At 34.8% G+C, this 25973-nt stretch overlaps 1 protein-coding gene across 4 annotated transcripts in view; it reads right to left on the bottom strand.

Annotated features, from left to right (window-relative positions):
* Positions 1 to 25973, bottom strand: part of PPFIA2 (PTPRF interacting protein alpha 2) — a 470166-nt gene that overhangs the window by 20191 nt on the left and 424002 nt on the right. For 2 of the 4 annotated variants that reach the window (XM_061205833.1, XM_061205836.1), the window contains 5 exons: positions 17976 to 18057; positions 13526 to 13726; positions 5651 to 5713; positions 4370 to 4399; positions 2606 to 2781 (listed from right to left, as the gene is read on the bottom strand). In XM_061205833.1, the coding sequence (XP_061061816.1) occupies positions 2606 to 2781; positions 4370 to 4399; positions 5651 to 5713; positions 13526 to 13726; positions 17976 to 18057 (552 nt within the window). Of the gene's footprint in view, positions 1 to 2605; positions 2800 to 4369; positions 4400 to 5650; positions 5714 to 13525; positions 13727 to 17975; positions 18058 to 25973 lie in introns of all 4 variants that reach the window. The other 2 variants (XM_061205834.1, XM_061205835.1) reach the window with 2 other exon arrangements.

Genomic DNA, 25973 nt, shown 5'->3' with positions numbered 1-25973 from the left:
CAAAATAAGGGTCACACTAAGGACAAAGAAAAGCATGAAAAGAAAATCTAGAAACCAGAGAGAGAAGAAAGAAGACTTACTGATATTATATATAAAGGATGTGGAAGAGTATAACAGGTAAAAAGAATCTCTAGGCCTCAAGAATAAAGAGCACTGAATATTAGTGATTTCTTAAATGTTTAGAATTATAGACAAATTTAGACATACACATTGGCCAGGCTACTCTTAAGTGCTGGATGCATTTCTAAGCCCTGCATTTTAATGAGAACAATGCTGAGTTCAAATATTTCAGAATCAGAGGAAAATGGAAAGAAATCTGCATTAATTGCTGTTATGGGATAAACTGTTTCCCCAAATTCTTACAATGAAGCCCTAACGCCCAATACTTCAGAATGTGACTGTGATTGGAGACTGGGTCTTAAAAGAGGTAATTAAGTTAAAATCAGATCATCAGGGTATGCCTTAATCCAGTATGACTGGTGTCCTTGTAAGAGGAAATTTGGACACACAGAGAAACCTGGGAAGTAAACACACACACACAGGAAAGACGATGTGAGGACACAGTGAGAAGGCAGCTATCTGCAAGCCAAGGAGAAGAAACCAATAATGCTGACACCTTGATCTTTGTTTTCTAGATTCCAGAACTTTGAGAAAATAAATTTCTGTTGTTTAAGCCACCCATCTATGTTATTTTGTCACGCTAGCCCAAGCAAACTAATTCAGTGGAATACCAGATAATACTGATGTAAAAACCATCATAGACATTAGCCAGCTTGAGGTTAAACCACTGGATCTTGCCTAACTTCTGCCAAGTTTTTGTATGTAATGTAAAATTGTGCTATAAAAAGGATATATGTTGTTACAACAATGTCTTGTCAGATGGAAAACTGGGCTGTAAAGACAATGGGATGCCATATGCAGTAAAGTATTACTTGCTTTAAGTCAGAGCTAAGCATAGCATAAAGATGAAGCTCGTGTATTTCCCAGAACAAACAAGAACCCTGCCATTTGAGTAATTTTTATTTTTTAAAAAAGAAAACTTGATCTCTGGATGAATCATTTCTACTATAATAATAAAGCAATTAAAAGTTGATCCAGTGAAGAATAGAAAACAGGCACAAGTGTGTCATCAAAAATTCTAATATTTAAAAGTCTATTCCAACCACACAAAATTTGAGGCCCTAAATGTTCAGTGACAGGGAACTCACTACCTCACAATGTGTGTACTATAGAGCAATTGAGAGTGATACAAAGTTGTATTTTCTGTTGAACATAAATCACTCACCCTATTATCTATACCTATTTGTACTAGAAAAGCACATGTTCAAGACAGCAAATATTACTCTATCACATAATATTAAAACATAAGAAAACTTATCTAAAGTCCTCCCTTATCCAAGCTAAATTTCTTTAATTCCTTCCTTTCCCCCAGATTTTTACCACTTTATCAATAACAATTTAATGTCCATAAATTAATAAAATTTCTTATTGTTATCTCACCACATGGTAGGACTTTTATTGTGCCTGCCAATAAACACAGTCTAAATATGCCCTGTCAAGCCATTAACCAGAACTGAGATTTTTGTGTCAACTATAAATCACATATCTTTTTCACTTGAACTGCTTTTAAATCATGAATTCCCCATCCAGCATCTTAATGGTTTTTAAAAACAATGTTATATTTATCTCTACTAAATTTAATCCAACAGTGTAAACAACTGTGTTAAGATTCAAAACATTTTGATATATTTGACTGAAGAATCTCAATTATTATCTCTTTATCCTAACTTTAGTCATTAACATATATGATTTTTATACCATTTTAATTTCCATCACTAATTAAACGTTGGACAGGATGTGAACAAATAGTTTCCCAAATTGTCTAGATTTATATTTATTAATTTATTATAATAACTAACTGTATATAAAATAATCATAATACAACTGACAATTTTGCAGATAACCTACAAAGAGATCAGGCTACAACATAACATTTATGACATGGTATTATAACAACCCTTTTTTTACTCCCTAGATGATAAGCAACTTGAAAAACTAATTTTCATTTGCCTTTCATTTATCTGTGCTCTTACCAATGTCTCACAACCCATTCAGTATTTTTTTTCCTGAAAATTAATGTACAAATAAGCAAAAGCACTAAAAGGTTTACACAAAAACAAAAATGTTCTTCAGAAGAGAATTCCTTCTCAAAATTTTTTCTAGTATATGCCTAAGTTATATAATTTATAACTCCATATATAGTCGAGACTGATGATTTTATTCTTAATAAATAATTTTCTAATATTAAAACATATATAGATACAAATCACAAACATGAAATTTCCTACAGATACGGGGGGAAAAAAGATCTATGCTGTATGAGAATTTTGTACTGTCCAGTTCCATAAACCTTGGGCATGTAATATGCACCCAGCTCTACATTAGATAGTCCCCGCAATTTGTTGTATAAAGATACTTTGCCAAGTAGATGTACACAGATGTTTCGAAGAGCACATATTCTATATTTCTTAAATATCTCTTTATGTTCTAGTAATATATACAATTATTTATTTTTCACTTTAATTACTTTTTGGAAAAAACGTACCGATGGAAACTATCCACCATTTTTAAATGGACACGGAGATCCTTTTTTGTTAGGTGATCTAACATTCTTGCATCAACCAAGCATTCCATAAAATAACTTCTGTATTGAGGTAACCCCAGGCTGGGAAGCCATTCGTTTCCAATCCACTCGTGGTTCATATCTCCATATGCCAGGGTCTGTAGAAAAACCGGACACTAGAATTGTTTTATAGCAGTCAAGTTTCTTAGCCAATAAAATGGGACAGTAATTGGAGGGTATGGGATATCATTATAATTGATATTTAATTCCTATGATATATTGAAACAAAGTGGAAACAATATTTAGCCTCTAAATATTTGATTTATTTTGGTACAAAGTAGAACTCTGGGTACATGTATCAAGGTCCTTGCCTAAAGAGAATGATTATGTTCACTTTGTTTGCTCAAAAGGAATTACATTTTATACAAATATGCATTTTAATTCAAAATCTAAAATGAATGATATAATACAAATGCTGAGCTTAAAGATCCTTTCTTTGTATTGATAGATTTATTTAATTTAACTTATTTTATTTTTATCTGTTAGCCAATACGCCACCATTTCCTTCTCTTCAATGCTACTATTACCATTGCCATGGTGTAATGGCAAATCTTGATGTGAAAACAGAAACCTCAGTAAATGAATAGAGAAAGGAACCACAAGGCTAGAGAGATAGAATGCTGAAGCTTTATGTGGCCATTGTTGTTACCTAGTGAAGCATGCAGCCAGTATTCTATAAAAATTGATGCAATCAGTCTTTCGTAGATATCAATCAATACAGACTCTGTACTTAAAGAAGCAGAGCATGATCAAAATGTAAGACAATTTAATTCTTTAATATAACAGTATGAACTGATCTTACCACTGTTCTTAAAAGCCAAAATGAAAACCGAAATCAACCATCGTCTCTAAAGCAATTTTTAAAAAGAACTATTAATCTCTATTAATTTGACAATGTCTTCTATTTAGTTCCTTATCAAACAACAAATTCACAATTATAACATGTATTTCTAATGAAAATCTAGGTGTTCCCTTTATTTTGCGTGTTCTTAAAAAATGAAATTCTCACTAAAATAAAAACCTAATGCAACCCCAATTTACTAAATGTTTAAATGTAGGTCCTAGTAATAACTACAAAAATTTTTCTTACAGTCAAAGTTTGAATCACATTACCTATAACACACATTAATTCTTTTAGTAATAAACATGTGGAAATGTTGAAAAAGGAACAGCTTCCTTGCAAGCATATATGTTTGTTCAAAGTACAGATGCTTGGCTCATATGCCATCTCAATAAATGGGAGAGACTTCTGACGTGTAGTCGCAAGGCTAACACATGTCCCTCCAGCTCCATTTCTCACACACTTTCCATTATACTTTAAAGCACAGGTGATTCCAAATAAGCTTTTTGAAATCTCCCCTCCCCCCCTTACATCCAACATAAATGATTGCTGATTAAATATATTCAGGGGTGATTTCCAAGAAATTTAAGTTATAGTTCATTCTTTTAAAGGAGAAATGAAATTTTCCTTTCAAAAGAGGCCAGGTATAAAATGATGATCATCTTCTTTGCAAAATATGGTGATTTTAAAAGACCTATATAGTAGTAAACATAATAAAGTCAAATACATGATTAGCCTAATCTTAAGCTAAGTGAAGACTTATAATATTATGACATACAATTTTCTTACTTTATATCCTCATAGCCTACTAAATGATATTGTTTTAAAGCATATGAATTTCCTACCTGGGCCCAGCTTCCTTCCTCAGATTCTTTCTGTGTTAGCAGCAGGAAATGATTAATAAAGCAGATAAAGATAAATTAATCTCAAATTAATACAGTAAATTTTTTCTAGTAGAAGCAAAATTGCTTTGTTATTAAAAATGTTGATTAAGACACAGACAAATAAATACACAGATCCTTATTCAGATCCACAGTAATCAATAGAGCAGTTCAAGGGCAACTACAAAGGCACCTACACAGTTTCTAATTTATTCTAATTAAATGCACACACATACAACATATGGAATTTTCATGATACATTTGATCTGGTCATTCCAAACCTTTTTTAATTCTTAAAAGTGTAGGATTTTACAAATGTAATAAGTTATGACAAAAATTTCTGATTATATACATACAAATATACAATACACAAATGTGTATACATACATATGATGGATAAATCTTATATAAAGTAAATTAATGGAGTGGACAAAGTAACTGCATCCTTCTAACAAAACTTTGTGGTAATCAAATGGATTTCAGCAAGAACCAACAACAAACAAAACTAAACAAGAAAAGACCAAGCACAACAAACTAAAAATGTAATTAGTACACAACATTGGCATTTTTATTCATCATAAACTAGATAATCAATTTTTCAAAGAGGAATAAAATTAAAAGGACATTAAATTAAAAATAAGTTGCTCATGATAAAATGCATGGCATGCCCAACTTTGTTACTTTAAATAAGAAATGACTATATGTAATATATTTTTAAAAGCTGACAATTACAATGAGTCACGATGAATTTTTTAAGTCTGGGCTTTTAGTACTAAATGAACACTTTGCATGCGGGAGGGAGGAGGAAGCTCTGTATTTGAGATGGTAAAGTACAAGAAACTAAATAATTATATTTAAAATGAGAATTCAATCTACACATTCTATTACAAATTTAATTGGGTTTGGTAACATGCATTACCTGTGAATATGTTCAATTTTAACTGATATTTGTTATCAAAACTTTCCAATGTTGCAAAATGGATAAATAAGTGTCATTACATTCTTGATTATTGTTTGCATGTTACAAACTCTTATATTAACCACATTATGCCAATCTAGTACAGCTTCATTTAAAAATGTCTAGGGTCAGTGAAATAAAACCATAATGAAAAATGTTAGTTATCATTGCATATTACTATGTAAACATACCCCATTACTCTGATCTATCATAAACAAAATAGCTTTTCCATCCAAATAGCAGCAAAATAACTTTTCTTCATGTTCAACAAAGCTGTAAAGACTAACCGTTTTTGCTGGAGCTGCAAGATTTTCCATTTCTTCATGGGTCACCCAAACGTTGCCTGAAGGCTAGTGAGGAGGCCCAGAGGGAAGCAGTGGGATCCATGGAAGGGAAGCAGTGGTAAAGAAGAAACGCAGCACCACTGTAAGTTAATGGTACCACAGTAACACGACCATGCTCTTGCTTCTATAGCATGCACAAGAGACAGCATTGCTAGTTTCTCATAGCTGCCTTTTTCTTCTACTTCAAAAGATTAAATAGAAAGAGGCATGCTGTGAAGCTCACGTGGGATAGATTTAAAATGATACTTCTGTAATTATTAATCAGGAAAAAGGCTTAATCAAAAATTGCATTTCAAAGGTATGCGGCTATTGGATCCACTTTTTGTAATCATGGAGAACTGAATAAATTTGATCTGTAGAAGAATATTTTTATTTTTTTCTTCAGTAAACAAAGGCACATGTATTTTGTTGTGTTATTACCAATATTTTGCTCACAAAGTTTTAATTCTTCAACGTCCTTGGAAAGAGAAAACTGGTTGTAAATACAAAGCTGAAAGCTCTATCATAACTTGTTTGGAAACCAATATCAGCTTTTCCCAAATGACCTCTTCCTTTTACAGTTCAGTAAATATGTTGTTTTCCTATATTCGTATAGAGAAAAAAGAAGAGAAATGCTATTTTGGAGTTAATAATAGGTATTTTTCCACTAAATATTGTCAGAAGTCACAAAACCTAGGTTTCCTAATTTTTTAGCAGTATCCTTCACTATTATAGAGAAGAACATGATGTAAAAGGAAATTTTCCCTCTAGCAGGCACTATTCTATTATGAAGTCTCATTTGCCTTCTAAAAAAACAACCCATGATGTTTGTTTTATACACTGAAGTATTAATACATACAATTTCTAGACCAAAGTCCACTTAGTAACATACAGATCACTGTGAACCACTTCCCATCAAATTCCACCATTTTACTGGGAAAAATTTATGAACGTTTCAGTGTTGTCCAAGCACATCAATTCTATAGTTACAGTGGAATTTAATCTTATGTATTGCTTGTTACTTGTTTTGGAAGGGGTCTAGTTTCAAAGAATTGGAAGTAGCAAAGTTGACATAAGTCATCACCATAATTCTCTCTTGCCTTTTCTACCAACACATAGTACCATGTTGACTTATCTTCTATTATAAATAATGTAATTTAATATAATTTTAAAAATAACTACGTATAAACTAAATTGATGAATATAATTTGACATAAGATAAATCTCATGTATAAGAGAATTACTCATATATATAGTTGAGTACCAAAACAGAGTTGAGTAGTAAATATTTATAATTATAAGTAAATCATATGGGCATAAAATCTCAAAGGATAAGCATCATATATATGTAAAGAATTCTCATTCTCCTACCATTTTGGAATTTTGAGTATATATGAATTTTTTTCTAAAAGATAAAACTGTGCACAACTGTAAAATATACTGAGAATACAGCAGTCATCCATGTCATTAAATGCCCCTCCTTTCTATCCCTAGCTTCCAGGAATGGTGGTCATTATAAACAGAAAGTTGTGTATGAATATATGAATCATTAAATCATTTGGCAGAAATTGCTTTTACTGACGTTTTGAGCCGTGTGCTATGTTAAAAAGAATTTTACACTCATCTGTCACATTCCCTTTATACCCAGTGACGACAGTGTTTTGCCTGAGTGGCTATACTGTTCAACGTGACCTTCAGTGACGGTTACCTGAGAGGAAATTCATTCAAGCCAGATTGTTTTACAATGATTTCTAAAGATTCGACCTTGATTGTGAATCCAAACAATGAAGATCTCCCTCCTTCTATAAGAAACTTGACCAGTATTATTTCATACTAGAATACATACATGTATAATCTCTTTCACAGGTTAAAGTCTATACTTGCCAGTCTATCACCATATTCTGGGGTGAGTAGGACTCTGCAAGCTATGGCTTTATCTGTATCTTTACATGCAAAATGAGTATATATCCAGGGCAATTTTCTCAAGTATGGTTGCCAAACTTTCTGAAGTTGTAAGTTAGCTGTTCACTTATGCGCTGCAGTTTTACTTCTGAGGAGCACTGCCTGCTCTAGAGTCTTGTAAAGTAATCCATAAAATGACTTCTAAACAACCCAATCAATTAAGCATTAGTTGAGGTTTTAACAAGTTTATTTTATAAGCAAACCCATGTGTAGTAAGTCAATTATTCAGATTTATTTCTTTTTACCACCAGTTTAAAGGATGGAACTTTCAACAGGGTAAGTCATAAAAGGGTGCTTTAGAGCATGAGTGTTTCAGCAAAGAGCACATCTTAGAGAATAGCTAGAGTGGGACGCTTTGAGCAACCAAGGGACTCTGGTGCCTTGGGTCCAAGGATAAAGACAATGCAAAAAGTAGCTTGGAAAAGCATAAAGGACAAGTATCATATAATTTGGTTGTGGTTTTCTGAGAGCCGCTGAAAATCATTTACATCAGTCCATGCTGCAACCCCCAGTATCTGAGCTGGAGAATGCAAACCAGTAGGCTTTTTTTTTTTTTTTGTGGCGAATACCATTTGAGTCTAGCAAATGATTTCTAAAATTTTAACTAACTGGAAATTTACCAAATTATAATCAAGAGGCTTGAGTTCTAGCAGTGCCACTTCTCAGTAACTACCCAGGACATTTCCTAAACCTCTCTAAATTTTAGATTCTACATCTGTTAAGTAGACTAAAACTCCATACTCATACTAGAAAAAATACAAATAATTTAAAATTATGATGTAATATATTCTGATACAGGGCTGGGACTAGGATGAGGTAGGTGAGGTGTCAAGGGGGCTACATTTAAAGAAGCACTCACTTTCAGGATCATGCAAGTGCAAGGTCGGTACTGACAGTGAGTGCCTCATTCAATTTTGTTTGAGGTGCCTTGCTGGCCTCACCTTAGTCCAGATGGAGTAGAGTATTCAGATAGTATTATCAAATGAGATCTAGTAGGAAAATTCCTAAAGGATGTTGAGAATTAAAGCACTTAACTAATTAAATCATTCAGGACAGAATTATGATATAAATATTAATATTAAAATGAGTTTAAGGGATAACTCATGAAAATTAATTGGAGGAAAATAATTCTCTTGCTGTCAGAAATACAAAATAAGTAAAGCAGCCAGACCTCAGAATAATCCTAAACTTTATCTAGCTAGAAGTAACTTCTGTTGCTACATAAGTCATTTTGAAGAATTTTTTACTTTATAATTGAATTACAAAGTAAATTAATTTGAAATTTACTTTTCACTTTCAAAATGGCCTAGATCTACATTTTTCCCTTATCTTAATTGATATTTCTCACCACAAGAAGAGAAATATTTCTCATTATAATAAGACTAGTTTTACACAATTATATTTCACCTTATTTACATTAAAGGTTGAGGCTTAGGAGGTTAGTAATAATGAAAAGTGGAACCAAAGTAGACTGGAAGAATGTTGCAAAAAAGAAGGAAAACTGGTAGAGTTCAAGAAGCAGGAGAGTACACTTGTTAGGAGCATAGACTATGGGGCAAAACCACCTGGGGTGTGACCTTAGACAAGTCACTTAACCTCTCTGTTCATCAGTTTCTCCCATTTGTAAAATAGATGTCATAAAAGTACCCATCTCATAGCATTGTCCTGAGGCTCAAATGAGTTATTGCATGTAGAGCACTTAGAACAGGGACTGACACTTAGTAAGTACTCCACTGATGTTGGCTGTTACTACAATTTCATTAGAATTTTCATTAAACAATCTCTACCCAAGTAAATCTTTAGTTTAATAAATGCTATTTTCCCCGTACATTGTGCTGAAGCCTATCTTATGCCATACATGTCTGCTCAAATTTGCTGAATTATATTTTTACTAAAGATCATTTATATTTGTTTCCAAACCTGTCTACTTCCACTGCACTTTTTAAAAAATTAGGCAATTTAAATAAATATTACATAGAGCCAAAATTAAATAAACTTGGCTCATGTGTGAACACTAAGTTGAATTATTTGGAAAGACCAGATAAAGGTAAATCTTAAAACACATTGTCAGTGAGATACAACTTCAGCAAAGTCTGGGGAAGAATTGGTAAATTTCCAGGAGGATTCTGCACTCACATAGCTTTTCAAGTATCTTCAAGTTATCACTTTAAAAAGAAACTCAAATTTTAAAAATTGAAGATGTTTAATGGATGAAGTTATTAAATAAACATAATGTGAAACTCCAGGCATTGGAATTATACTCAAAGAAAAGTCCTAGGGTTTCATCTAAATTTGCAAGTGCCTGAACATTTACATATTTTTACTTAAGATAAAATATTTAAAGTATTTATTTATTCTTTATGACACACCTCTTTAACCAAATATTTCAATTACCTGATATCTCCATCTCTATTCTATTTTGTAAGAGGCTTTCTACAGTAACTGTAGCTTAGGAAGAGGAAACAGAAAGCTGGAAGATTAGGGCTGGCCCAAAGATATAAAAAATGTAAATAATATAGTAATAATAAATGTAAACATTAGATTTTTCTAATGTTAGCCCATTTCGTCTAGACAGAAAAGGAGGCAGAGTTCTGTTCAGTTTAAAAAAAAAAATCTAAGTATCTTGTTTTTTTCTCTTTAGAACTTGAGTGAATGAACAAGATACATCTTTCTTAGAACCCAAACCCAAACCTAAACACACGGAAAATCTTGTAGGATCAGAACTACGTGCAGTGTTCTAGAAGACATGATAACATTTCTTAAAAAAAACAAAAAACAAAAAAACCAAACCAACTACTTTTGAATTTTCAAAGTGTGAATCCTAGTATATAATTTTAGGTGATGACTTTAAAATGTTTTCAGCTTCACTTTATGCAGTGGATTAATTCCTAGAAATTCACATGTAGTTTTTTTGCAAAGCAAATCATATTTGAAATATATTAGAAACAAGTAAATACTTCCATGTAGATGGAGTAAAAGAAATAAAAAGCACTCAGTAGATTATTTTTAAAGCAAATAGAGACAACTTATCTCTTATGAAACTTGCATCAATATTTAGCAAAGGGCATACGTCTTCTGTGAATAAAGAGCTTTTACACATTAGTAAAAAATGAATATTCCTATAATCCTATAGAAAAATGAAAAAGGTTATGAATAGGTAATTTATTTAAATGCTAAAATAAATAAGCATATGAAAAAATTTAACTTTACTAGTAATTTTTAAAATGTAAATTTAAGCAATGTAATCATTAACATTGACAAAGGAAAAAAAAAGACTATACAACACAATTTGACAATTAAGGTTCAAAAGTAATAAGAATATAAATGCCCTGTATACAAATATTGCTATGGAAATTACTACAGTTCAGTTAATGCAATAATATAACTACTTGCTTATCCACTATGGTATTAGAAATACAAAGAAAATTGTTAAATAAGCAAAATGTCCAATATTAGGGACTTGGTTAAATAAATTACAGTATTTCCATTAAGGAGGTATGCTGCAATTAAAAATATTACAATTGCATACTTAATAAAATGGGGGAAATATTCATGCTATATTACTAAGTTTTAAAAGTACAAAATAATATATTATGTGAAAATAATTCATTTTTATAAAATAAGAAAGAAAATAGAATGAAAAGGTCTCTATCAAAAAGTTAATAGTGAAAATATTAATAATTTTAATAATTAATTAACAATATATTACCTGTTTTTCAAATGTTAATTCCTCTTTGAAGCCTTATTCAACCAGAAGTGACTTCTCCTTCCTTTGAATTCCACGGCACTCTGCTTCTATCTCACATTAAGGAATTAAACTATGTCATCTTCTACTAAACCTGCTGGTGAACACATCTTCCTTTTCTTAGTTTGATTGCCCTCTCTGTAATCAGGGCATACGTATCTCATATCCTCTATAATGGTGAGTAGAGTGACTTATACAATCATCATTTTAAGATGCATATTTACTATTTACAATTTGCCAGGCACTGAGTTAAGGCCTGGGGACTATGGAAAACCTGATAATATACTTGCTTGGCCTAGTGTGGCATGAATCAAGAAGAGAAAATTATAAAATAGCTTTTATAAGTATACAGAGTAGTAACTCAGGAAGGGAAGAAAATCCAGACTTTGGGGCTTAGTGAAAACTTTTTAGAGGAAGAACATTCAGGAATCATTAGATGAAGGATGAGTTGGAGAAGAATGGTGATCTTGGAGTGGAAAGAATGTTCTAGGCAGAGGGAAGAGCAATTGAAAAAGCTTATAATCAACCCAAATCATAAAAGTTTAGGAAACTGAAAGTAGTTCTGTGTTGTTGGGATCCTGATCTGAGGAAATAAAGCCTTTGAGGCGAACTGAGAATAGATCAAGAAAGGTTTCATAAGCTCTCTTCACATTTGGCTGTTTTTTGAACAACTGAGTATGTTCTTACCTTTAATAGCTTGTGATTTGAGTTCTTTCAGTTTGCTTAGACAGCTTTAGAAAAACAGTGCTTAATTATTCAATTTTTCTTTAAGAAATAGGTTAGGATACTAAATAGAAATAATAAATTATATTCTTATTTTCATCTTGAAGTTGGGGCTTCTATTGCTCTTACTTTTGCAAGATTAGGAATTTTAAATATTTTTGTTCAAATTCGCTCTTGGGAGAAGAGTGTTAACATAAACCAGTCATGACACTTCTCCCTCAGCTGGAAGTTACTCAGGACACTCGTCATCAGATCTGAATTCAGTTTACAATAACTATTTTAATAGCCTTCTCAGCTTTTATTTTAAACATATTCTGAATTATTTTTTAGCTTCAGTAATACTTCAGCTATAGTATACAACATTTATATACATTTTAAAATGTTATACAAGTTATATATAAGAATTTGTTAAAGTATATGTTTTCTCCTAAATGTTTCTTAGGAAGAAGTTAAGATGGAATTATACAAGAAAGATAAACACTTTTTAAATTTGACCTTGTATTTCTAGCATTGGAATCTAGTACACTGGGAAGGAATACAAGAATATATGTAATAAAAATGAAGCAAATTTCTCTAATTTAGGGTCTATGTTTAAGACCACATGTAAAAATTTATACTCAAGTTAGCTTCGTGCCTGAAAACTGAAATAAAGTAATATCACTTTTCTATCTTTTGCCCACTATTCAAACTTACCTCATTCTTCCATATTTTATTATTTTGCATAAGACATGGGACCAGAAAAATCCATTTAACAACAGAAATCATATCCTTTATCAGCAAAAGATATAATTTGGGAAAGGACTAAAGAAAGATTATTTGGGAGTTTTTCCTCAGTGTTTGAATTTGTCATCTGGCATGCTTTTTTTAGATATTTTGTTCTTTCCTAATATTAAGATAGGGATGAAATTATGAGAGAAATAGGGATTTATAAATAAAAGGCAAACAGGTTTTGAAGGAAGGTAATCCACTTGGTATTTATAAAACATTAAATACTAAGGTACTTTCATAATTATGAAAACTGCTTAAGAAGTAGTGAGTTTAGCATTACATCTTCAAAAAGTACTAATGCCTATTGCTCATCTCCTGAGATGTTGTAGTACATTAAAAAGAAAAATTCTGAAAAAGAGTAAACTCTTGGTCTTGTTGCTTGGGAGAAAAATCTAAACTTTAGTCTAGAGGCTAGCTCAAAAGTCTATCTTGGTTGCAGGCTTCAAGTCTGATAGGAATCACAGTTCCTCAGTTGAAAACCTATTAAAAGTAGCAGCAAGGTTAATGGAGAGCAAGCTAAATCTCCTCAGAATAATTCATGCTGACACTGAAATGTGTGCTGCCACGATTTTGCTCTGCGGACTTGGAGATGCTGCTATTCACCCAGCACTGGGAGAGGGAAGGAGCACAAATGGACTCACAGTTCTGGATGTTGGAGGAGCTGAAGGACTGGTTAGGGAAACCATCTCCTGGATTGCTAGTCGGAGCTTTAAGCGATGCAGAGGATTGCTGATTCCAATTTCTCTCTGGATCTCAGTGTCTGATAAAGCAGACATAATGGCACCGCTCTTCACATTGGCTCGGCAGGCTGCCACGTACCAAGCAGGCATTCCCAACCAGAGCTGTTGGATAGGGAAAAATACATACCCAGGTTATAATAATAGTTAACCATTAACAATGTCTATGTGCTAGACATTATTTTAAGTACCTTACTTGCATGAACTCATTTATTACCACACCCCATGAAAGAGATGCTATTATTCTTTCCCCAGAAGAGACAGATGCACAAAGACATTAAATAATTTATTCAAAAAAACCAGTTAGGCAGTAATGGAAACAAAGATTGGAAATGCAGTCTTCAGGGTCTGCAATTTAACAACTAATTTATATTATTAGGGATAAATATAATAGGTGCACCTCACCAAATCTCCTCTTGAGTTTAAGGACAAGAACAGCTGCAAGCTGCATTTGGTAAAGGCTCAATTAACATTTGTTTAATAAACGACTTCAGTTTATAACTCTCCTTTGGAATTCTGAGTGCCTTTGATCAAAGGCTTTAATGTGGCTAAGCCACATTTCCAATCTATCTACCTATAGGTGTATGAACTCAATTAGATGCTAAATATGAAAATACTTTTTGGAGAATGAAATGCTGGGCTAATGGAAGAGGCAAGCATTATAAACATCTGGAAAACATTAGCTAAAGAGAGTTACAAAATGAATAATGTTTTAGAAATTAGGGATTGTGATTCTTCAGCTTTGCTGTGAGGCTCTGGAAAGACAATTGAATTGGTAGTGCAACGAGCACAGCATAATGCCCGGCACATTATCTGCAGCACGGGGTGAATGCACTGTGTTGTAGCATCTGAATTACATACACTTAAATAAGGAATATTCTTTCCATTCCTACCCCCCCCCCCACCTCCATCATTAGCTATGAGTAAGAAACAGGGCACATGCAAATGAGCAGTTTAAATCTTGGTTTTAAACAGCCAAAATACTGATTTCTTTGTTGTTGTTGATTTTATTTGTTGATATGAACAGATTGAGTAAAAGGAGAGAGCATGAGAGTGAGAGAAAGTGAGAGAGTAAGAGAAGAAAAACTATAAATCAGCAGTGTACAATGCCAAGAGCTCTGGATCAAGAATCAGAAGGCTTGGGCTCTAATTCCTTCCTTGTCATTGGCGAGTCAAGTAAGTCCTGTAAACCTCAGCCTTATTTTCCTCATTTGTAAACTGGAAGGGATTCGGCTTTATTATTTCTAAGGCTTGGTGTTACGCAGCTTCTAAGATGGCTCCCAATGATCTCACTTCCTGATATTCCTGCCCTTGTATCGTCCTCTTCCTCTGAGTTTGGGCTGGACCTGGTGACTTACTGTAATGAAAAGACTATGATACAAGTGATGGGATCTGACTTTCCAGATTAGGTTATGAAAAGACTGTGGCTTCATTCCTGCCAGTCCTCTCCCCCTCTGTCTTCTCCGAGCTCTCGCTCTGGGGAAAGCCAGCTGCAGGGCTGTGAGTTGTCCTTTGAGATGCTCACATGGAAAGGAACAGATGTCTCTGGCCAACAGCTAGCAAGGAACTGAGTCAGCTTGGAATTGGATTTCCCCAAGTCAAGCCTTGAGATGACTGCTGTCCTGGCTGACACCTTGCTCGCAGCCTTGTGAGAGACTTTGAACAGAGGCGGTAGCTAAACCATGTCCAGATTCCTGACCTACAGAAGCCAGGAGGAAAATAAATGCTAAGTGTTGGGATAATTTGTTACATGATAATAGGTAACACTGATTTTTTTTTTAATTAAAAAATTCTGCCATATTAAAGGGTTGCTTGCCTCTGTAGAGGAAACACAAAAAGTCAAATCTTTCAGTCAATGTGGCCTGGGCTGTGACTGAGATAAGAGAAGGAGAGAGGGGATATAGGTACAGTGCATGACTGAATATAGTATCTCCTACAGATTAGGCAAAGGAATTGACCTTGCCTTGACAGATATGATTAGCTACGACAGAAGATGGGACTTGACTTCATAGTTTGTAAACTCAAGTTGTTCAAAATAACTAAACATCTAAATATACCTTCACTGGACCCTAAAGATTGTCACCTCTTTTCATCTCCTCTGTGCTAAGATATTTGGATTTCCACACTGGTTAACATTACCCAAATGCTTGCCAATACATGGTTACCAAGGTCATCCCTGATTAGACTTTTACAAAGTTTTTGGTGTCGATAAATGGTGTGTGAAGCATCAGACTTATTTGTTCACATCACTCTTAGTGGGCTGTGCATTGAAGGAGATACTAAAGGAGGTGAAAGTTAAGAGCTCTCATTCATTGGATCACCCACCTCATTCATCTTGTTTATTCCATTGTATAATTTCACTTATTATACAACACTGGTTTCCGTGTTGTTCCCTGGAAACAGCCCAGGCCTTTTTCTGCCTCAGGACCTTTGCATCTGCTGTTCCCTCTATTTGAATGCTTGTCCCCCTATCTTCACATGCCTTACTCCCTCACATACTTTAAATCCTTACTCAAATGTCTCCTTCCCTCTGAATGTCTCTTCCCCTCCTTCCCATAACACCAAGCAGACATTCTTTATCCCCATTCCTTGCCTTATTTTTTTTCCATGGCACTTAGCTTCTAACATAGAGTGTCATTTACTCCTCTATCTGTCATCACATGAAAGAAAATAAGCTCAAGGAGGACCAATGTTTCATATACATACTCTGTTCAGAAGTGCATTTGAATTATCTAGAACAAAGTCAGGCACCAAAGAGGTGCTCTGTAAATAGTTGTGAAGTCACTGTATAAAGTCATTTTATAAAGTCACTTTATGGAACACATTATGAGCAATTTCTGCGTGCTCAGGATAGTTTTAATTAGCACAAACTTCACTGCCTGTCATTTCCTAGCCCCTTAATGTAAGTAAATCTGTTTTGTTTTTTTAATATATAAAGGATTTGTTCAGCACTTGCCAAAATAGCAGTTAACTCTCTGTCAAACTGCAGCTCATTTTACTGGAGTGAAACTGAACAAAGAATTGCTCTCAATTTTGAGGTGGGCTTTCTTAAGCATTTTGTCTTATAATTGATTTTTAAAATATAGTAATTTGAAAGAAATATTTGGAAGAAGCAGCTCTGATCACTAATAAGCTAAAAATTCCCTGACTGATATAAAAGAATAAAATAAAGCAAGACATAGCCTTCTTTCACTCAGTCCAAGAAAAAAATGCAGCATGTTTTTATATTTATCTGTATAAGATTATTTTTTAAACTCAAGTGAGTTTTGATTGTTCCTTATTGATTAATTCATTAGCTCTGGATGTGATATGATAATGAAGGTGGACAATTTTATAATCCCGAACCTTTTAAAACAATGGGTTTTAACTGCCTCTGCCAAGCAAGAAAAGTTCATACAGTCAGTCCTTTGGTACCCTCAGGAAATTGGCTCCAGGACACCCCATACCAAAATCCGCAGATGCTCAAGTCCCTTACTGTTGGGCTCATCATCCTCGGATTCTGTCTCGGATTGAACGTGTTTGGTTGAATCCACGATGGGGAACCCATGGATAGGGAGGGCTGACTGTATTCTCCTTTGCCTTGACGTCAGCGTATCCTAGCAGCTACCAACAGCCCACATTAGAGAACTGAATGGAAGGGGCAGTGAAAACTATTGATAAGTGGTATGAAGGGGCCCTTTGTGGTCAAATATGTATTTCGTTCACTGTCCTGGTCTGCTCCTGCTGCCTCCAAGCTGATCAAGTACTAACTCACTTTTCCAGACCCTTGTGTTATGCAGGAAATGCTGAATGTAGTTTTTGTTTCATTAAAACATTCAGTCTAGACACAGAAGGGAACAAGGGGATGCATCTTCTCCTGCATAACTCCAAATGTCTAAATCTAGCTGTCCCCTAGTCTTAAAGAACTAGGTTCAGGAATTATACTACAAGCAAAGGAATGGCAGCAATATCTTGGATAAGACAGAAGTGTTAAATATATGGAGATACCTCTTCTCTGTTAACCTGCTGATGAGGAAGGGCTCTGGACTGATGTACTGGGACAGATGTTTTCTTGCAACAACAGAAGTATCACTCAAAAACTGCTTCTTGATTTACTCTAGATATGAAGAAGATAGAATTTACCAAAACTTTCTTTTATCTCACGGCCTGCTTCCTTCTGCCACAATCACAAGAAAACATCAGAGTAAAATCACAAGAATGCCCATGGGTCCCTAGATAAAGCAAATATTCTCTTTATAAGTTATTCCAGACTATTGGAAAACTAGGATGTCAGGAACCGGTCTTTACTTGTCTCTAAAAATACTATCAAGTTAGCAGTGATTGGATTAAGAGCCTTCTGGTGTAACTCTCTTACCTCTAACCACGCGACTACAGTGGGCCCATCCCACTGGGCAAAAGGTAATCCCTTTCTCCGAGCTTCTTCTAGAAGTTCATGCCTGAAGTATACAGCAAAGATTATTAGTCAGGTAATATGGGAAAAGATGGCTGTGATTATTTTTAATGACAATATTTTTAAAAAACCCAATAATCCTTTATAAACTTTTTATGAGTTAATACAGAAATAACAGAAATCCTTCTTCCTTTGAATAATACATGCAAATCATCCATTGATTTTATTAGAAATGAAACACTGACATCTAAAAATAATTTTCCCCAACACTTATTCACTAAAATTCAATCATTAAATGTTAATGGACTAAGAAGCTGAATTTTATTATCAGCAAATATCTTATCCCTTAAACAAGAAACTGGCCCACATATGCGTATTCTGGCATGCACTACAGGATCTAAATGAGGCTTCTTCCATCTGTCTTGCCTGTTTCCCTTATTATTTCAGTAGTAGATAAATGCCTGTTCATAGAGGCAGAAGATCAAGTTAGTCATTTTAGCCCCATTCAAGTGATATGCTTGATTTTAGTATGCTCTCTGGGTCCAGGTGGCTATCTTAGGAGTTAGTTTTTTGTATAGACTACAAAATTACTTCTCATTTGAAGAGAACTCCGAGGTAAATTGACTTCCATCACTACAAAGCAATGTAAGGTGTAAAATTCAATAGTACACTTATTTCCATTTATAATCACTACTGGTTTTAATGAAAGCAAAACATCTCAATGACAACAAATGGTTGTTTCTGATAACAAAAAGTTGTAAAGAACCTTGACAAATGCATCTTTAATCACTATCTCTACTACTGACCCTTGACATCCATCTACAAGACCAATTTCAGATTGCTCATGATTGAGATAGCAAGTTTCTGTTTTCTTTGAAACTCAAATTGATATATACCTGGCCAGGACTATATTGGAAAATATATTCTCTATTCCTTAGATGCATTGACCTTACACACACATTTTTACACATATTGCTTTATGTTGACTGTGTGTCTTTCATGCTTAGGAACTCCAAAATGAAGCATTTAATTATTTCCTACTACCAATTGATTAATTGTTTATTGTGGTGGACTATAATATGTTAAAATATATAATAAAAATGTCTTTATTTTTTATTTATAGCAAAAGCTTTCCATGTCTGTGATGGATGCTACCAAAAAAAATGCAGTGTGACAAAGAACCAGGGAGGCAAAACAAAAATTAAAGTTATAGTAGATGAAGAGACACATAAATCAACTGCTCTTTCATTTCATGGGATAGCAAAGAAGCATGTGTAAGCTATTCAGCACCTGGGAAAGGGAACAGCGACACTGGTGCCATGATCCAAGGTGAAACTAGAGGGGCTCCCTCACCTGGCTTGCTATACCCTCACCAGTTCCCTCAGGCTTCCCAGGGACATTCCTTCATTGAAAACCAGATTTGAATAGCATAGTCTCACTGTGACAGATATATTGACAGAAATGGGTTGAAGGGTTAAACAAACAACCATCAGGTACTTATTGAGCACCTATTGCGAGCTGAGACCTGTGGAAATACAGACATGCACCCAGTTTTCCAGGAGATACCTGGTTACGTAGAAAAAGCAAACACTGTTTAAAAACATAGTACAATGCACAATTAGATGCCAAAACTCAATGATGCATATTCTGAGGGTGAGGATTTTGGAGAAGGGGTTAGTAGCCATGGAAATGATCAGTGAAGGCTTTGCAGCAACTGAACTGACTTTGAAGGGCTGGTGGGAAGGAATTACAGATGACGTTCCAATCTGGATGAGCAGTAAGGGTCGAGGGGCAGAGGCAGGACTGAACCCAGAATACGTGCAAGAAAATTTAGAGTAGGCTTCCACAGAGCCAAGAGCATTATTGAGAGTTGTAATATTATATCCATTAGGGAAAAAAATACTTCCAGTTATGTGACAGGTGAGTGGCATTAAAGGGGAAGAAACAAGTATAAATTTACAACTGGTTTTTGCTACATTTAGCAAAAAAGCAAGTCAATATGCACTCAACACCTAGGAAGCACATAACATTTTCACAAGCGAATTACATGAGTTGTACATACGCCATTTTTGAAAACTAGAACATTTTAATTCTGACTAGTTCCTTAATAAAAAAATGCACCACATGAGCTGGAGTGATCCTATCAAAAGTTAAATTGGATAATGTAACTTCTCTGCTCATAACTTTCCAATTACTACCTGTCTCACTGAGAATAAAAGCTCAAGCAACTGTTAGGATCCACCCTACCCTCTTCATCTCTCTGACTCAATTCCCATCTCACTCCGCAACACTGGTTTCCTTGTTGCTCCCTGGAAACAGCCCAGGCCTTTTTCTGCCTCAGGACCTTTGCATCTGCTGTTCCCTCTATTTGAATGCTTGTCCCCTCTATCTTCACATGCCTTACTCCCTCACATACTTTAAATCCTTACTCAAATGTCTCCTTCCCTCTGAATGTCTCTTCCCCTCCTTCCCATAACACCAAGCAGACATTCTTTATCCCCATTCCTTGCCTTATTTTTTTTCCATGGCACTTAGCTTCTAACATACAGTGTCATTTACTCCTCAATCTGTCATCGCATGAAAGAAAATAAGCTCAAGGAGGACCAATGTTTCATATGCATACTCTGTTCAGAAGTGCATTTGAATTATCTAGAACAAAGTCAGGCACCAAAGAGGTGCTCTGTAAATAGTTGTGAATGTTGAACATGTCAGCCAGTATTTATATTTAGCTGCTTCTTGTTTCAGTAACTTGCATCCCATAATGTATTTTTTAGTCCATTTTTTTAGCCACTTTGTCAGCATAGCACCCATTCCACACGATTCCAAGAGTCTGATCTGGTTTGCGACCCCTGATAGAAATCTGGTTGAGGTAATCCAGTGTGTTCAAATAATCCTATTCTCTTTTTGAACAGAAATTTATCATACAATTGTTTGAGAAATCATTGGACGATGTAAACCTTGGAAAATTTTTCTTTTTTTTAGCTTTGTTTATTGTGTTTAAATCACAAACTCTCATAGCACAATAACTTTAGTAAGAGTTTGCAAAGATAATGAAATAAGGGAGCTCAAGTCCAGTGGATTCCGCCCTTTGGTCCTCAGCTGGCAGGGCTAAATCCCAAGTAGAGGCCTTTGAAATGACACACTTGAAACTGTGAGAAACAGGCCAGATTGGAGTGGATGGCTGGATTTTACTCTAGGACTGTGTGCTACATGATGTTAACTCCAGACCTGCTTTTCCTTAACCCAAGGGCAGTTTTAATTATGTAAAGAAATGCATTGAAATTCTCAAAGCAATATTACATTTAATTCTTCTCTATTATAAAAAAAAGTCTGCATTATACAGAATTTATAAGAGACATATATCTGGGCATATTGGCTTGAGAGAGTGGCACTGTTAGAAAAATAAAGCAATATGGGTAATGCTCTAATTGTTGGAAATCACTGAGTTTAATACATGATGATTTCATAACATTATTAAGGGCACATATAGCATTAATTTCATGGGGCCATGCTTGTTGTCATTAGATATTTTGAAGTCACTGTCAGAAAAATATTAGAAATACTAAATATAAAACTGATTTGGCCCAAACAGGCATTTTTTGTATACTGGTGTTCTCTGTTCGTCCAGTGCATGTGTAGAAATTTATGCATTCTCTCTGTACCCCAGATTCAACCTTTTCAAAGGTTCAGTGACAGTTCTTCCAGAGCGATGTCATAATCACATTCCCCAGTACACATCTGTGTTTGAAATTACTGTCTTTCTATTCAGGCCTGAAGAAACATTTTTGCCTCCCTCCCTCCCTTCCTTCCTTCCTTCCTTCCTTCCATCCTTCCTTCATCCCTTCTTTCCTTCTTTCTTCCCTCCCTTCTTTCCTTCCCTCTCTTCTTTCCTTTCTCCCTCCCTTCTTCCCTCCCTCCCTCCTTTCTTTCCTTCCTTCCTTCCTTTCTTTTAGACAATCTAATATTTAACCATCCTTTCCCCTCAAATCACTTATACATTACTATAGTTATGGGCACCCATTTTTGTTTTAAGTTTTAGACCAGATTTTAGAGGACATCAGTAGCACTTCCTTCTAGAGGAAGTTTCAGGTACAGGATTGTCATTTCCTGTGTGGAAACAAAAAAAGAAAAGTACTAATTGTAAGGGAAGGTCATTTTGAATCAGAAAAACTTCTGAGTCACTGAGTATTTTCAGGGAACACATTCTTGTCTGCAATAAAGAATACCATTAGATTCCCTCCAAAGGCCTCAGACTCTCTTGATAAGGGTGTCAGTGAGTTACTGTCAATGGAATGTGACACATTAAGAAGGCCCAGCACTTGGGGAACGCTCAGGTGTGTGAGTAATTGGCAAGTTCATACAGAAATGTGCAGAGGGCAGCCTGCACTTGCTTGTGCCTGATCTGAAGACAGGAACAAAGTGTGGGCACCCTAGTAACGTCTAGACCCAAGGATTTCTAGATAAAGGATTGAGAATGTCTAAAAATGTAAATAAATCAAGGGTATTTTCCAGGCTTGTAGTTCCTAAATCCTAATCCAGACTAATTTAAGCAAGTATGATTTTGCTTAAATGATTCCATCCAAATAGAAATGTCTGGCTCCTCCTTTTCAGGTTTTATGTCTTTCTCCAATTATTTCAGTTTTGACCTCATAGGTGGAATATGCTTACATTTCTAAGCTCTGTTTCCTTCACACTAAACAATATCCACATACCTTCCTGTCTTGTCTTCCCACTCACTTTATCTTGATTTTCAAGACACAACAAAAATACTTCCTCTCAGAAGCCATCCTACCCTGGACCCAGGGGCAATATTTACTACTTATTTTTATAGGCCCCTTAGTACTAAACAATTTTCCCTAGAATATTTTTAACATTTTATTGAGTCAGAGATTTAGCCAGTTTTATTTTTTGTTTTGAGGACAAAAACCAGACACATGGTAGGTCTATAAAAATCTAATGACTGACTGCCTAACCTAGTCCAGGGGCATACAAAGTCTCTGTTCTCGTACCCTTACAGTTTGGGAGAACAACTTGTAAATCAACAAATTCAATAAGATGATAAAACTCTGAGAAATGAAATTCATTAGTTACTCAAAAATTCACAAACCATGGGGGCAGAAAAGTCTCCTTTTCCATATTTTTCCCAATGTGGATGGTTCATTGCTGTCAGTGAAAAGAGACTTTATTCTCAGACCACTTAGCCTAGGATGCTATTTTGGGACTGCCAATTTGCGACATGACTGTCTAAATACCATATGGTACCATTTCCTTTGTCACTCAGACTGGCCATTTCAGTCACCCTCCATTTAATGCCTGTCAATTTCCCATTCATACTTTGTATTTTATCTTCTTTCACTTTCTATTTTCACTGCCATTATTCTTTTTTCTGTCTTTTAACTGGCCCCACTCTCCAAGCTTCTTACCCTTGCAATACACTGCCATGAAAAAAATCTGCTGTCATGGCAGAGTAGGTAATACAGTGGGCTCTGAAGTGGGAATGCTTGGGCTGGATTCCTGGTGCCCTCCCTTCTTAGCTGTGCATCCAAAGACAAGTCACTTTACCTTTTTGTGCCTCAGTTTCCTCATCTGTTAAATGAAGTTCATAATAGTACCTACCTCAGAGGGTTGGTATGAGAGTTGAATAAGAAAATGTATGTAATGTGATGACAACAGTGACTTGTACAAAGGAAACAGCCAATATGTGAGCTATTTATCATTGCACTATCCTCTGAAAACCCTTCAATGTTTCCTCGAATGCCTAAAGCATAATTCTTAACCTGGATTACAAAGACTGAAATTGGTTTAGTCTTGATTTTCCTTTCTAATCACCTTTCCTTATTTTTCACTAGAACTGAAAACCTACTTTGGCAAATAATATGAACATGAATAATTCCATCTTTGCAAGTACCATTTTCCAGAGTTGGTAAGTTCTTTCTCTTCTTCTTCCACCATCAAAATCTTACTGTTTGCCTAAATCATAAAACTTCCTTTTACTTTTGATCATCCCAGATCCCACAATGACTTTTTTATCTTTCAAAATCTGGAAACTCATAGTGTCAGCATCGCTCATAAAGACTGCTGATGAGCAGCACATACATGGGCCTCATCTCCCACCCAGGACTAAAGTCCTGGAGATGAGAGTTTGCTCTTCTACTGCACCATGCATTTTTCTTTGCAGGATCTAGCCAAGAATATCTTTTGAAAGATTGCTATTTTGTAATCCATGAACTCTCAGTGTTGACAACCATCCAGGATCCTTGATCAAAGGGCAGCTTTTAAGTATTCTATGTCTTTGTTAATATCCAGCTACTTATTACATCTTAAAAAGAAGTAAGAATTTTGCTTACCTGTTACACAGATTGGCTGCAGGAAGAAATAAAAGTGCCCTCTCTAACATTAAATATGACATTTTGTAAACTGATCAACTATTACCAAAACTTTTGTTCAAATTCTCATTTGTAGATCATGGAAATGAACTCCCAGAGTCTGCCTCTCCTTTGGTATTTCCTACCTCTCATCCTTGTTCCAACTTCCAGAAAGACCTTTCTAAACACAAATATTTTTGTAAGAGTTGCCTGCTTAAAAATCTCCCCCTTGAGGTTTTTAAGCAGGCAACTGAAAATATAGGTCAAATATCTTAGCTCAACTAAAAAGATCCTTGGTGATCTGGCCCTTGGCTATCTCCCAGCTTCTTCTGCTCAAGCAATACTGAAATACTTGCCATTTTCCAAATACCTCATTCTATTTTACCCTCTATGACTTTGTATATGTCTTTTTCTTCTGCCTAGAGCATCCTTCTTGCATCATAATTGTGACAAACTCACACTTATCTTTCTGACAAAATTTATGCTTTATCTTTCCTGTTAAGATGCCAAGACCTTTCACAGGGAGAATTAATTTTCTCTTCTACACAAATATTATAACTTGTATATACTCTAGTTATTACACTTACTATACTTCTCATTTAAAATTTAAAATTGTATTTAAATGTAATTAAATAAATTGTATTACAATTGAATACAGTGAGTACTATAATAGAACTTTATCTAATGTGCTCTCTTGTTCATATGGACCACTTCATATCCTTCTGAGATATAATATCATGGTTTGAAAGACCAAAGTTTCTTTATGCAGGCAAATTAGGGTTTAGATCTCAGATAATAACAGCTGACATGAATATATCACTTACTATGTGTGAAGCACTATCCTCAGTGCTTTATATGTGTAAGTCATTTAATCTTCACGACAATCCAATAAGATACAGATTGATACACATTTGCAGATGAGGACACTGAAAAAAAGAGGCCACTTGGAGCACAGAGTCGGTGAGTGCAGAGCCAGAATTTGAGTGCCAGACACCTGGTCACAGAGTCAGCCTCTTAACACCCCACACTATCCTTTAGCTAATTAACCTCTCTGAACTTTTCATAACCGTAAAAGGAAGATAGTAACAACCGCCTCTTTGTTAGAATTAAAGACAATGATAGTTTCCCACCTTTATTTCTCTCCTTTTTATTCCTTCATATTTAGGCATACATTTATGTGACTTCCTGGCTAATATAGATAGTCTTTACCCCCTCACTATCACACATTTCAGTCCTCAACCCTATAAGAGAAAAAAGGAGCTATGACTTTTCTTTTCTTGCTGTTCCCTACTACAAACAGGCTCTGAATCTTGGCCAGAGGAAGGAGGTTAGCCCCATTTATATAATCAGGATGGAAAAGCTGAATTTGTTGTAATTTGTTTCAGTTCAATTAATTTTGTATTATTGTAATACAAAGTAATTCTCTGGTTGAATAATTTATCTTTAGGGCTTATTTACTTACTGTGGCACACAACAAGTACTTACTTATTGATACAACCGGGAGAAATAAATATGTGGCTCGATAAGAACCAAGAATGAAATATAAGTCAAAATAATTTGACAATTGAATCTACCTCTTAACAGTGTAGCACAGAGA

The sequence above is a fragment of the Eubalaena glacialis genome, chromosome 11, assembly GCF_028564815.1.
Source record: "Eubalaena glacialis isolate mEubGla1 chromosome 11, mEubGla1.1.hap2.+ XY, whole genome shotgun sequence".
NCBI lineage: Eukaryota > Metazoa > Chordata > Mammalia > Artiodactyla > Balaenidae > Eubalaena > Eubalaena glacialis.
This window is presented reverse-complemented; position numbering and strand designations above follow the sequence as displayed.